Raw genomic sequence first — 15925 nt, forward strand, 5'->3', positions numbered from 1 at the left:
CTTGAAAAAAAAAAAACCTAAATCTATCAGTTTATTGTAAAAGCTTTCAGTTAGAAATGTAAAAATATTTTTCTGGGACCCAAATGCCAGATGGCAACAGAGAAGCTTTCTACTCGATTCAGAGGCTGAATTAATCTCCTTAGCACAAACAGATTTGCAATTACCATAGACTGTAACAGAAGAATAATCTCACTGCAGAGTTTAAAGTTCTGTACAAGGTAATTCAACCTCAGGAGCTACACAAGCTCTCCCCCAATTTTCAGACACTTCCATAAACCACGAGGAAACAAATTCCTATTTTAACACAGCATTTTAACCTTAAGCAGTGGTACTGATACAGCCAGCACTTAGTTTCCAAATAAGGGACTCTTGAAAGATTTCCCCAAACCACTAGAAATTCTCTGAGATTTCTTAATTAAAAATACAGAAAGCTTAATGAGGAAACATCTGAAATATATGGAAAATACTGTTCAAAATTAATGTATAAACAATTTAAATATCTCCTTTGCCCAGGTGTCTCCTCTGGTAAATGTAAATACTGGTTTGATAACAGACACTGATTCCTTGTATATATAAAGCGTTTTGGCAACACAAGCAACTGATGGCTAGGTGGTAACCAATAAAATTCAGATAAGCTAACAAAATCTGCTGAATCCTTCAGATAATTAAGCCATGCAAAGACACTTTAGCATGAGAGCTTCTATGTGTAACTAAATTTCTGCACATTAACATCACAGTAAAATTTCCTTAGTGCGTACACATTTGTGAATCTTCTACTGAATGTATAATACAAAACACCACTCATGCTAATGTCTTGGAAATACACAACTATTCTCAGTTTTTAACTTTGGTTCCAAGGTGTTAAACCATGCAACCACCCACTCATTTCTATACCAATACTACATAACACATTTCTGGTAAGATACAGTCAGAAGTTAACAGTTGATGAACTACTATTTGTGTTTATTGCTTCTTTGACTTCCTCTTTTTGCCTGCAGAAAATAATAAATCTGCAAAGAAAAGACACTGCATCTGTGAAAAAAATTGTATGGATACAGCGATGAGCAAACCATCAGTAGTGTGAGGGGTTGACCCTGGCCAGCAGCTAACACTCCCCCCCCTGCAACAGGACAGGAGGAGAATCAGAAAAGCAAAAGTGAAAAAAACTTGTGGGTCGAGATGAAGATAGTTTAATAACCAAAGGAAAGATGAAGGAAAAACCCAAAACAAGTGATGCAGAGCGGGAAAAAAAAAAAGCCTTGATGCTGTGCAAGTACTGCTCAGCAATAGCCAAATCACTGGTGTATTATCAACCCTGTTTTAGTCAGAAAACCAAAATAAGCAGGAAACTAGCACCTTAAAATATTATCAGAGTTTCACCAGTTTTTAGAACATCACAGATGGTGTATGGTTTAATTTTATAAAACTTTATTCATGGCTTCAAATGATACAGCTACCTTTCTTTCTGTTATCGCTCTTTGCAATGCCAGAATTTGTAACACAGTGCAACAAAAGATATGTATATTGTAATCAATTATATAGTTGTTTAATACTATAAATTAGGTTAAAAAGTAATTATTGACCATATGTATTTTGCATATGTATTGTATAAGCAGATTACAAGAAATATGACTCATTAGCATGCTGACGGTGCTTTGTGTGATGAGGTTGTAAAGTTATACAGTATTAATTGTTTAATCAGAACAGTCATCCTGCACACAGAGGTTCCAACTGCTAAAAAGTATTTACAGTTCAACAAGGAAATAAAGACATTATGTAGCCACTGCAAAACTATTAGCACTAGCTATTGCACAGCTTAATTGCACAGAGGCAAAACCCACCATCCCTGATCCCTATTCCTCCAACTGCTTTATTATACCACCACCAAGTGCCAATACAGAAATGTAGAAGAAAAACAATGAGCATCTAACTCATGAGCACTAAGCTTACTCTTGGAAATAACTTCCTAGAGCAGATTTTAGGAAGGTGAGCTCTTCTGAAAGTATTATGCTACCATTTACTATTTCTTCCCTTTTATATTTATTTCCTTGAACGATACCGACCACAACTGCCTGTTTACATTTCACTGAATGAACTGACATCTGAAAGCCTGGCTGAGTTTACAATATGCAAGTGTTCAGGAATCAAAGAAGCCAAGTCTCATTAATAACATTTCTGATGCATGAATATCGTTTATTCCAATGACATAAGTAGCAATTACAGTTGCTTACAAGCAACTATTTTGAAAAGTCTTAAGTTCAGTTAGATTGTGCAGTTGTACATGCACTCAATTCAGAGGAATTATTTTAGTTTTAATGGTTTGTAATATGTGAGCAGTAAAGTGTAACACAAATGAAATGAGATTTGGGTACCAAACATACACTTTCTTTCACTGTCAGGTGAACTTTTTCTTTTGAAGTGTTTCTAATAGGTAACACTATTACAATTCTATTTAGTTGTATTCAATCAAAGAGGCAGCATTCCCGGGTACCAGGCAGCAAATTATTATTCACAAAGCCCATAAGGTAGAATAAAATATATTGCAATAAAACCAGGCATACCAGCTATTGGTCATAACACCGAGCAGAAATTTAGTCCAATCTTTACCGAGATACACACATTCTTACTCTAAACAGCACTGCAAACCTGTAAAATCTCCAATACGAACTACATTACTGACAGACTAATGGAGGAAACGGCACTTTGGGCCATGCTCCCTTTTGGTAACACCAGGAAAAAAATAGTTTGCTCCTCCTCTTTCTGCTCACTTGCCCAGCAAGAGATAACCGGAGAAATACTGGGGCAACTAATACTGAAAGATATACCTTAAGTTCTAATTAGGCTTATTCTTATTAATATGGGTCTTTCCATTTCATACCTTCCATTATATTCTTTTTTCTTGGACCTATCTTTAGTATTAACTATGTTACATATGTTAGTATGTTACATATGCACAATTTTTCAAAGGCAACATTTACCTGCTAATACATCCTTATTGACACTCATCCCACCTTTTTAGTAAGACTGATTTGAATCTAATATTGCTCTGTGCTAATAGGTTAATTGAAACTCTATTAGCATGCATATACAAAGCATAAATTAATTTTCCTTATTAAGTAACTACGATTCTCAAAACAGAACACATAATGTAGCTGAAAATGGTTTTGCAGACAAAGAGGAACAGCTACTAATTTGGAATATGCTTTTTTGCCATCCAGACAATTGACTAAAAAGGTTTCTCTGCGTTGCAATTTTAGGCAAGTTAAATGCAAAGATAAACGCAGACCAATAGTCTGTTTGTCTAGAACAATAGCGACAGACTAAGCACTTTTGTCAGTTCAGTGTTAATGTTAAAAATATATTAATAAACAAATTCTTGAAAATTATAACATATTTAATGAATATCTATTAATCCAAGCCATAATGCAGTACTGAGCATATCTACTAGGCTGCAACACTCACTACTTTGAGCCATTTGTAATTTCACACCGTCAACTACAGTATGATTGTTGCCTTCCTTTAAACATACACATTTATCAAAATGTTTATAATTCATTAGTTCTTACATTTAAGTTTCTAAACCATATGCTATCACTTTTAAAAAGAGAGACAGAACTGTAACAATGGCAAGGAAGGGGCAGTAGATATCTGCATTCTTTTACACATAATGAATATTATGGCCCTCCAAGGCTTAAGTACAGATAGAAAAATACTATTGTCACCTAGATGGTTTATGTAATACAACCTGAAAGTCCCAAAATTTTTATACTAAGTGTTTATAAATATTAGGATACAGAACAGCATGGGAAACTCATCCCCAGAGGCTATTAGGCTTCTACATAAAAACAAAACCATCAGTAGTTACTTCCACAGAATCCTTTAGTCACTTTAGTATTTAAAGTCTGTGTAACATAATTAAAGCAATTCTGGCACTCACCACAAGTGAAAGGGGCCTCTTCCATGAAACAACACCAATCAATCCTGACAATAGCACCTGTAATAAAGAGAGCATAGTCACCAAAGAGACATGGGGTTTATACCAGTGTCATTAAAAAAAAATTAAAAAATATTAAGTATTTAAATGAAGTTTAACACACAGTCATGATGTATATTTCCAGAGTGCTGGAAACAAACTGCTAAAAAGAAAATGTTTTCATTTTATTCTCAATTAAAAAAAAAAAAAAAAAAAAAAAAAATCAACAGAAGTACTACTAAGCTGTTTTAAAAACAAATTTCAATCCAGCTGCCAGATCCAGTTAGTTCTGAACAGATCACAGTAGGTCTTCAAACATCTTCTCTCCAAGTCCAAAATGTTATCAGCACTAAAGGAGAATAAATGTTTAGGGTAAATTTTCTTGTGGTCTCTTAGCATCATTGAAAGTTAGCTCACAAAAAGGGGAGTAACAATAGGACAATCACAAAATCAGCCACAGTATCTGGCTAAATTAGCAAAAGGGGTTTTTTGTTTTGTTCCACCCAGCCACCTGAACAACAACACTACTTGATCTTATATTTGGAAAAGCCCATGTATGTTCATTCAAAAGCTATATTTAACATACAGATACATTATCCCCTCCACTACAAGCCAAAAGCAAGCAGAATTCAGACCTTGATACATATAAGCTGATCTTAGGTACTTTAAAATAACATGGAAGTTACAGTTGAGACACCATAAGCTTTACATACAGTTAAAAATAGAGGAAAATAGAGAGAGAAATTGGAGCAATAGGGTGAGGGATATTGACCCTGGGGCAGAAAAAAGAAGGTGGGGAGGAACCTTTCCATTAGAACATTTAGTTTAAAAAATAGTAAACTAGAATACAAATAAAATGCAGAGAAAAGAATGCATGACGTATTTATTTCATGAGTCTGCAGTGTCATTTTTTCATCTCAGCTTGTGTAAAGAATTTGTCTAACAGTAACTCATATAAATAGCTAGCCTGATACAATCATTATGAAATCCTCTTGTGATTGCTTAGAATAAGCTCCAATATCATTATTGCTCTCTACAGGCCTTTGATATTTAAAATGGAGGAAGCCCAGAAGCTAATGAATATCCTTTTCCATGAAATTATATTCAAGACTGGTTGAAATTCAATTGCCAGAAAGTCACCATTCCCACTATGTCATGCTTTACTAGCAATCTTTTAGGTGTAATAATAGTAGAGCATAATAATTAAAAATGCATCTATATCTAGCCACTACAGAAGCAATGCACACGGTACTGGGAACCAGACTGGAAGCAGCCTGTCTACTGATGCTCGGTGTGAATGTGGGAGAAAGAGCTGCTGGTTATACAGAGGAGTTGGGTTGCGGAGTGCCCAGTTTAAGCATTCACTATGTCTAGTCTGTGGACATTCATACTGTGAGCATGTTTCAAACATATGTCACAACTTGACAATATCCACAGCTGCTGCAGTTGTTGAAAACATTATTCAGGAGAACAGCATGTTGGAAAATGCACCTTTTGGTATTTTCTTTAGCAGCTATGCCATTAAAAAAAACAACTCACGTGAGGTTTCATAATAAAACCTCAATGTTAGTTTTTAAGCCAAGTACAAATGCGACAGATGAGAAGGCATAAACACACAGTAAAAAGTGAACCAAAATCAGGTTATGGATACCAACGGCTATGCAGATAATCTCTACGTGCAAATGTGCATAGTTTGTATTCTACAGCATTTCCTACAGCATAAAAGCTACATACCAGCTTACTTCTGGATGTTGGCCAAGCCAGGGAAAAGCTGAGAATTACATTTTTGCAGTTAATTAAATTTGCTCACACAGCTGTGTTAGCTTATTATTGCTGTATGATAACTGTCTCTGGGCTGATAGTCCTGTAATGCGAAACTGCACTCAAGAAGGTAAAGTGACAGGGTTAGCTAGTCTGACTGCAGGCTAGATAGCAACATGCTCTCAATTAAATAAATGGGATGGCTGAAATTGTGAAGTTATTAAAGAAATATACTTAGGAAAAACAAGAAATGACCTTCCAAAACTGAGTATGTATTGATACATAAAATACTTACGCACAAGCCAGTATTTCTCAGTCACCAAGTTACATGTTCAGAGTCAAGATATTCTAGTGTGCTGCCTATGAGTAGCAAATCCTTACTTTCATTTACTGTGCTACCTTGCTGTTAAACCTCTCCCCCTCCTGTCTGACATATCTGTGGCATTGTGCACCCCTGAAGACTGAAGAAGGGAGCTGATCCTTTTTGTTCAGCTGAACTACAACTGCATTTGACCTTTACAGAGGCCTTGCAAGATGAAAGAGGTGCATGTGTTTTTGTTTGGAAAAGGAGAGCTTCATGGCACTCACCCTACTGGCTCACCATGCAAAAGCTCAAGGACAGTCAGGCCAGTTGATAAATTCTCAATATGCACTGATGATAGGCACTAAAACTCTGTGTTCCGCCTGAATCTTTAAAATATTGTCATTGTAAGAGTTCATCTCAACAATGCTGTAATGTAATTTTCCAAACCTCATTAGTCCCCAATATCAATGTAGTTACCTAAATGCTTATTTTGCTTTGAGATTTAGTTATTTCCAGTGCCAAGCACCTTCAACACTTTAGATCACAGTACACACAACTATATAATTAGCAAAAAAGCACACAGAGAACATCACATACCAACATTTGTCAGAACACACCAAATGACTCTATCAAAATATAAATCTAAAGATTTCTCTTGGTCTTGCAGAAGACCAGGAATTTAAAAATAAAAAACCCCAAACAAACCACCCTTAACATTTTGTTTTGTCTTCAGTTTTTACTTCTTATAAATACAATGCCAATATTGATTAAAGTAAATAGAACCACACTTGGTTTATATACAAAAGTAAGAATTATTTGAAAAGTAGTATGTAACTTAGAGGCCCAAAAGACCTTACAATAATTGCTGAGACTATCCAATGCTTACTTCAGTGGAAGCAGTATGTAAAACACATGCTTGGTTTCACGAGGTTAAGGGCCAAGAAACATAGGCACAAGATAAATGAATTATTTTTACACCAGTAATTAAAACGCCGTCATTTCCTAAATATCTATAGCTCAACTTTGCAATCTACACGTCTTCTAATGTTTTTCAAGAATCGCTACATCATATGTATGCTGTGCACAGGTTTTTTCTTTCTTAAATAAAAAGTAAATTGGAGTTTGATGATTTTAACGACTTGCCTACTTAACTTTGGCAACATGGTTTGATTTCAGAGCCTGCATAGCACATTTATCTAATATCTTGGACCTAACTTCTATCTGCTGAATTGCAGTAAACTCTCCCATCACATAATAAATAATAATCAAATAAATACGTAATAATAATAATCAAAATAAATCAAAGCTACTCAAAATGTGTTCAAAACCATAGATTTGCCAACTTCCTTAAGCAGAATTCCTACAGATGTATGTACCTGCTGACTAAAACAACAGTGTTGATTCACAGAGTAAAAAATAAACAGAATACATCAGTGTTGACTTCTGCAGCATTAGAAATGCAATAACATTAGGTATGGACACCTTTCAACATGCATATGAAATCTCCATTATCATTAATGCAAGCTGTGCTCATGCATGAAGAAGATGCATTTACTTTAACAGGCACATACTGAGCCAGGACAAAAACAGAAGGTAAAATTACTTTCCAGTACAGGGACTACAAACAAAGGATTTTTTTAAAAAGCCCTTGATGGTGTCTTTTCCAGCATTTTCAACCCTCCACACTCAGGTAAGTCTCTAGAAATTTAGAGGGCTCTGATTTTGAATATGGGAGAGATCAGATGATGCAGTCTCTCGATAGATCTTAAACCATCTGCTTTCCAAGTCTTCATCTCCAAAATGGTTATTGTACACAATACACTCTCCAGTACGCTTCCTTTAAACTTCTTTTCTGAACGACATAAAATGTATATTTATATAAATATTAATTTAGTTAAAACCACATTGAAAATACTGAAACACTATCAAGGTAAAGATATTTACAGAAATGTAAAATTACTGATGTTAAAGTATTAATTTGTTTAATAAAACAAATTGTCTCTTTTTTTTCTCAGTACAACTTGGGATCTTACAATGCTTTTCCAGTCTAATATAGAGCATGACAGTTACAGGAAACACCAAGTTTTGTTGTCTATTTTTATTCCTACTTTCTTGTTCAGGCTGATACACCATATGTCAAGTCATCCACTGCTTTTCTGCAAATTTAAGGGTTCCTCACTTTTTCAGCTTGTAAACACAAGAAATTCTCCAGTCAATGGATTCAGTTACCATTAAAATAAGCATACAAGTAGTTCCCATTAACTGCGGAAACTCCTTCTTAGCATTCTTCTAAGATACTAAATAATGCAAATAGTGGCTATTGTTAGTTCCTGTGTTATCTGAATAAACAGAATCCATATCATAGCGCATCCTAGGTATCTGCATTTCCTTCCAACCAAAACATATGACAATACGCATACGACATGTCAATTCAAATATATTGATATAAACTATTTTTAGAAAAAAGTAGAAATATTACAAAATATAATTTAGAAAGCTTTAATTGCCCTACTAAATACATGGAGTATTCCTGCAGGGGGTGGGCAGGGAAGCCAATCCCAACTGTATAAATGAACTCTAGTAATAATGGAAATTAAAAATGAAATGGAAACTCTCATCTCTTTAAATCACCTGTAATATATTAACAGGTCAGGTAAAATTGATAAAGCAACATGAATCCTTTTATTTTACAGTATAATAGATACCCTCATACCACTAGCAAATGCAAGTTATTCCAAGTGCCTTAGAAAAGGCAAAGTAGCAATATACTAAAGTAAATAACGGCACAACTACATAAGCAGGGCTTAAATGAGTTTCCAAAGTCACAAGGGTCCCATTAAGGGACAGAGAAAATAAAACCGCTAAGACGACTACTGAAACTCTATCTGTTCAGACAAGCAGAAAGAAAGGAGTCAAGGACTCTTAAAAACCCTCCTCCTTCTTTGGACTATGAAACATAGTAGTGGCTGAGCTCAGGTGCCCAGATAACCCAACCCAACCACCATAAAAGGTATATATACCTGCCCTTCAGTGCCAGGTAAAGCCGTTCCTCCTCTGCACTGAGGAAATTGAAGGTTCACTTACATAGAAGAAACAGTAGAGGACAGTATATTGCCGAAGCTCTTAACTACTGGTATGGCTTTTTGAGAAAACATCTCTCCTTTGACAGTGAAGTCTGAAGGGAAAACCTGACACATAAAGGTGCCCAGCAAGTCAGTCTTTGGAATCTCAGAGGGTGAATAACTTTGTGTACACATGTATTCATCACATTAAGCTTACCTCTATTTAAACACTAACCATGCAGTCAAAACTAATGGAGCAGACAACACCCATGCTGCTACTTGACTATGAATGACCAGATTTCAAGACCTGAGACCGGAATCGACAAAGAAACTGAAGAGATGGCAGTAGTCTTTGGAACCATGGTATGCAACAGCTACACCGCACTGCAGTGATCAAGTAGGGTTATTGAACACTATGAGTTATAAGAGCTTCATGGAATGCAGTCACTTTCAGATAATGTCAATTTCAAGTGATTTACCTCTACCTGTACATTAAGTTATACGGCACGACTTGCTGTGTACTAAAATCAAAAGAAAATGAGAGAAAATGCATAATGCTCATTACTCAGGTCTTATCATTTTTACTTAGTTGTTAATCAAACAGTCATATAACAGAAGGTCTAAGGATGACCACAGATGTGCAAGGGTTCTAGATACCACCTGTGTGGCTCAGATCCAAGACTAAAAGATATACCACCTTCCTGGTTGTCGTGGTTTAACCCCAGCCAGCAACTAAGCACCACGCAGCTGCTCACTCACTCTCCACCCACCCAGTGGGATGGGGGACAAAATCAGGAAAAGAAGTAAAACTCATGAGTTGAGATAAGAACAGTTTAATAGAACAGAAAAGAAGAAACTAATAAAGATAACACTAATAAAATGACAACAGTAACAATAAAAGGATTGGAAAACACAAATGATGCACAGTGCAATTGCTCACCACCTGCCGATCGACACCCAGTTAATCCCTGAGCAGCGATCCCCCTGCCCCCATTCCCCCCGGTTTATATACTGGGCATGACGTCACATGGTATGGAATACCCCCATGACCACTTTGGGTCAGCGGCCCTGGCTGTGTCCCCTCCCAACTTCTGGTGCCCCTCCAGCTTTCTCACTGGCTGGGCATGAAAAGCTGAAAAATCCTTGACTTTACACTAAACACTACTTAGCAACAGCTGAAAACGTCAGTGTTATCAACATTCTTCTCATACCTACCTCAAAAACACAGCACTGTACTAGCTCCTAGGAAGACAATTAACTCTGTCCCAGCTGAAACCAGGACACTGGTGAAATTCCTGCTTTTGGAAAGCATTGTGATTTTGACATCTAATCTTATTTTAAATTAGGGTGGGTGTAGACTGTTTGTTGTTTGGTTGGGTTTGGGGTTTTTTTGTTTCTTTTTTGGGGAGTGGGGGATGGGGTGGTTGGTTTTTTTTAATGCCCTTTGTATTCTGATTTCTGAAGACATTTTGGACTTCCAATATGTTATTTCAGAATTACTTGATTATTTTTGTATCTACACATTATATACCACTTGGTGGTATTTCAAAGTATCTACAGCCCATGGAGATGAAAGTTAGTGTCTAAAAGATAGCCATGATCTCCCTTGTATCAGACACCTCTTGTCTGAAAAGAGAAGGATGGCAAACAGCCATAAAAAGTCAACTTACAACAGCAAAGCGCATGCAAGAGAAGTAATACAACTCTCTGTTCAACTGCATCCCAACTAAATCCAACAGACACGAGCACCTTAATTAAATCTTTCAGCCTCACAAAATAAACTGGGCCCTTGAAGTACGAGCTAATTTTGTTCTCTCTTTAAAACCACAAGAAGGACCTTTGTCCCTGGACCAGTTGATCTCAACTGGCTTGTTCCACACTGCATCACATTTGACCACAGTTTCCCTTGAACTCCACATTCCCCATACAATCCAGCAACATAGTATGTTTGGTGTGATTTCAATTCAAAGTCTCATAAAAAAAAGCTTTACTCATAAACAAGCAGAATGGTTTTTTTAAAACATTAAGCCAAAACTGTGTGTGGTATCGCATTAGGCATAAATAAAAAGTTTGGGGCAATCTAATTATGTTTCTAACAATATAAGTATCCATACATAATTTTGTAAGCAGATTTAATGAATCTTTTAAAATGAAAGGCTAGAAAACTATCTTGAGAAGTGTGATGTGAAAAATTAACATGATTATATACACAAGAACTTTGGTGACCCTAAATGAAAAATAGAGGAGAAATTTCAATTATACATTGTATGACTATGATTACCAATAGACTTATGATCATAGAAGTATCAGAAAAATTTATATGGCCATAAGAGCTAAATTCATGTGTTTACAGATGTGTATGTTTATGCTTTCAAAAATGTATGTTGTGAATGTACCTAGATAACCTAGAAACCAAACAGTCTATATGCACATGTACTCCAGGACCTACCAACACTGTCACTGTGCCAATGGGGAATTTTTCTTCCCCCCTAGACCCAGTCTGAAACTCTCATTTCAATTTACACCCATTGCCTCTTGTCCCTCGATGTGCTGCTGTAAAGAGCCTGGTATTAAGAACATTAAATAGGCACAACTAAAAAAAAAAAAAAAAAAATCTTCAATTTTCATCTCAATCTAGATTAAAAGAGTAGGCTGCAAAAATATTACTTGTCATGCTTTCTTAAGAAAGGCTCTTTTGCTATTTTGTAACAGCAGATTTGTCAAGCTGGCGTGCAGAACAGTAAGACAAAAGGTAACAAAACAGGTGTCAAAGAAAGGAGTACTTTTACAAATGAGGAAAAATGTATACAGCTGTCAGTCACCTTTAATTATTCTTAATAACAGGAGCTGAGATGCAGTTAAGAAACCAGAAATCACTCCTCTTCACAATGTCAGGACTTGCAGCTTTCTAAAACTCAGATTTCATTTTCTCCTTTTCTCCCAACACATTAAGGAGATCAACTGTCTGTACCATAATTCTTCAGTGAGTCCAAGGGTATGCTTACATTTTGATATTGTATTTAATCTGCTGTACTCAAAGTGGAATAAACAAAAAACATTGTATGTTGGTGTAAGTTTCTGTATCATTATTTTCTAACATTTTTCTAATGCATGCTAGAATTTTTCTATTTTCTGTTTATTTGCTCTGGAAAATAAGAAGCCTTGCTTAGGAGGTCTTAAGGTTAAAATAAAGTTTTGACAGGGATGTCTTATGCAAAGTAATCTACACTTCAAACTCTCATTTTGTTGTCATTCTCCAGGCAATTTTGATTTGAATGCATCTTTTTAAAGAATATGCCTACGAGGAGAGGTTGAAGCAAGCTGGTTTTATAGGAAAGAAGACTGAGATGGAACATAACAGAAGCTTCAAAAATAAACAAGATTGTTACAAAGAAGAGATTGATCAATTGTTCTTCAAGTACACTAAGGGCTGAACGAGAAATAATTGATTTACATTTGCACTAACAGAGATTCAGGTTGGACACTAAGAAAAACCTTCTAATGCTCAAGACATTTCAACATTGGTAGAAGGGGCAGGCTACAGAATTCCCATCACCAGAATTTGTTAACAACACATGAGATAAACATCCATCAAGGTGGGCCAGGCAGAACCAGGCACAGCACAAATAGGCAGATGTGCAAGGCAGCTGAATGGAGAGAGCAGAGCAGTAAGCAGGCTGCCTAATTTACTGTACCTAAGGAGGTACCTACCAGCAATTAGAGCACTAGTATCTAGTGCTCTCTGCAGCAAAGTGCTACAGCAACTGTTTCTCTTCAGAAGTGCCTGAAACCACTGACGCTTCCAAGGTTCTCCTCTCTCCTCTACAGAAGCACAGGCTGTTGCAAGGTTTAATTTTGCCAACTTGGATGTTCCTGGAAGGACAAAGTTCAATTGTACCTAAACAACTAAAAAGTATTGATATCCCAAACTGTCTTTGGGTCTAGGTGTACCTCACGCAGAGACTAAATGAACAGCTTAAATATCTTCAAGGATGACACTTCTGTGAAAGCTACAGTAGCCCTTGTAACAGGTAGATAATTATTTAACAAAATGCAAGTATTAAATATTGCGGGAGTAATGTCACAAATATCACATACTCAGAGATGACAAACGTGTGACATATTAGTACCAGAGTACAAAATCTTCTTATAATAATACTCCCTGCAGCATCTGCAATTCATTAGTGCAAAATTATGGTAAGAGAAATACAAGCTATAGGAAAAAGAACTATGACAGCATGGGAATTAGCTAAAAGGGGAGTAGAATAATCTACCAGTAATGATACTCTCCATTCCAATTCCAATTCATGGAAAAATAGTGAGGATGAAAATTTATTGGAGTGAGGGTGGTGGGAATGTATTAACAAGTATCAGAAGAAAATAAATTTTATATATATATTTCCAGATGCATACACACACACAAACTGCATGGACAAATACAGAACAGTAGCATGATTTTTGAATGGTCTTTCAAAAAAGTCATCCTAAATGGTGGATGCTGATAAAAATCATACCATTCCATCCCATTCAAAATATTGCAAAAATCAGTTATAGGCTAAAGAATTTTTAAAACAGTTAATATAGCTATTTATTCGCAGATATGCAAACTGACTCGTCAGCATGCAGCTATCACTAGAATCCAGGGACCATTCTCTTGTTTAAAGACTCCATCACTATGAACACAGAGCACAAGTACCACCAGACTGCCTAACCACAAGCAAAAGATCTGTACACTGCAAGATAAATACAAGCGAAACAACAGCAACCAAAAAACCAACAACTTAAGCACAGTTTTGAGCTATTTTCTAAAAAGACTCTGTATGTTCCAGACTCTCAAACACTGCATCATAGTTTAGTCTCTCTCATTTACCCACTGTGAACCTAAAACTAATCTAATTCTAATTGCCATGGAAACAGGAGCAGAGAAACAAAATCCCTTGGTGCCCCACAAGAACAGGACAGTAAAATTACCTACACATTGACACAGCTACCAGAATGTATTAACAGTACACAATTTTTATCTCATTGTAGGCTCTAGGGTGAGCTTTATTTGTTTTGTCTTTGTTTTCCTAGGAAATATGCTCCATACCCATCAGAAATCTGCTTGTTTCACATCTGTAGTTTGTTTATGGAAGTGACCAACAATTATAAAATTACAGTACACACTCTAAATATTTTTGTAGAAAAAGGACTAATCCAAAAATGGTATTATTTCCTGCAACATACAGAGAAAAACAAGGGCTAATAGAGCACATATACATCAGAATAATATATTTTCTTATTATGAAAAAAATCATACATTCTGTATGTTACTCTTCCAAGTGGTTCAGATCTGTTATGTTCAGTGTCACTACTATATGCAAACTGTATTAAAAGCAATGGACAGGGATTTAGATAAGATATTAAGTACAGAGCTGGTATGTCACTGACTCACAATACAGTCTGAATTCTAATCTGTTTTTTATTAAACACATTCACAGAACACACTATTACATTATTTTATATGTCCCATAATGTAATCCAGGAGTATTAATAAGGCACACAGCCGTTAGCATGACAGTATTTAAACAGAAAGGAAACTAAGCAGTTTGCAACCAATCCTGAATGCTTTCAAATTTATTAGATCATTTATGAACAAACTTGAAATAAACAGATGACTGAAGACCTAGCCAATACATGCTGCTTCATAGGTGAAGAGCTTTAACTCAATAAGATCTATTGAGATATTGCAAGAGATCACATAAGAAGCTTTTTGTGGCAATTTCTGTTTGGGACAATTCTCTAAAACTAAAATGAGGCTCCCCACAGAACTTAAGCAACTTCCTTCCTCTAGAATGACCTATGAATGAATCAAAAAAACACTACTACTTTTTAGTAACACTACCAGCAACACTATTTCATAACCAATTGCTAAATATTTCATATTGTTCAAAGTGAAAGCTAAAACAAGTAATTCTTTAAAAAATAATTGACTGAAGACATTTGCTGCCCATACATGCTACTCAACATCTCTACAACATCTCAGATTAACTCTGAATAGCTTATTGATCCTTTGAAGCAGGAAGGTTTTACTGAGGCAGCAGTCAAAAGCCTAATTAAAATGCAGTGAACCAAAGAAATCAGTGAAATTAGAAGCAGTTTATCCAATATGATTGATCTGTATACAGGTATTGTACACTCAAGTGTTAATGTTTTCACAACTGAATATCAATTTTTTTGGTCTTTATGTGCAGTCCATATGACGGATTACAAAGATGATTTCTAGAAGGGAAAAAAAACCTCCAAGCCTAAAACTATACTGAATTTCCTTTCCAAAAATACTGGTACATTTTAAATTCTTTGTAATTTCATTATAGTTAAACTTCTTCAAGGGCTGAGAATGTGAAAACTTTATCTTAACTCCAGTAACAAAAGATTCCATGATTCCGCCATTACAAGTGCAAAGATATTACCCAGCTATGAGGGCTTCACTTCCATCATGTTGCTGTGATGTGTCTTTAGACATTTTCTAATCTGTTTTCACACTAATCTTGACTTGTATCATTGACTCAGTAGAGAATATTATTCTAGAAATGTTGTTTTCCAGTAGCGTTAGGAAATCACTAATCAGATTTTTGCTGCTGGGCTCTTCCAATAATTACAAGAATGGAGACTGAGATTGCTTTCGATAAGTGAAATGAGATGATGGCTCTTTCAATTACTGACACAGTTTCTCAAGGGATGAAAGCTGAAGTGCATTGTAAAGTGATCTAAACATCAAGAGTAACAGTATTTTCTTTGCCTCAAAATCAGAAGTTTCCAAATGCAGATAAAATGCAGTGCTTC

The 15925-nt window shown here is 35.8% G+C and overlaps 1 protein-coding gene across 7 annotated transcripts in view; it reads right to left on the minus strand.

Moving 5' to 3' along the window:
* Positions 1–15925, minus strand: part of ENTREP2 (endosomal transmembrane epsin interactor 2) — a 171792-nt gene that overhangs the window by 99480 nt on the left and 56387 nt on the right. For 6 of the 7 annotated variants that reach the window (XR_011327049.1, XR_011327048.1, XM_069798053.1 and 3 more), the window contains exon 2: positions 3938–3994. The exons of the other annotated variant lie outside the window; for it this stretch is intronic. Coding sequence is in view for 4 of the 6 variants with exons in the window: in XM_069798053.1 (XP_069654154.1) it covers positions 3938–3994 (57 nt within the window). In the remaining 2 variants the exon portion in view is untranslated. The remainder of the gene's footprint in view (positions 1–3937; positions 3995–15925) is intronic. 7 annotated transcript variants of the gene reach the window in all.

Source organism: Haliaeetus albicilla, chromosome 12 (assembly GCF_947461875.1).
Source record: "Haliaeetus albicilla chromosome 12, bHalAlb1.1, whole genome shotgun sequence".
In the NCBI taxonomy this organism is placed as follows: Eukaryota; Metazoa; Chordata; class Aves; order Accipitriformes; family Accipitridae; genus Haliaeetus; species Haliaeetus albicilla.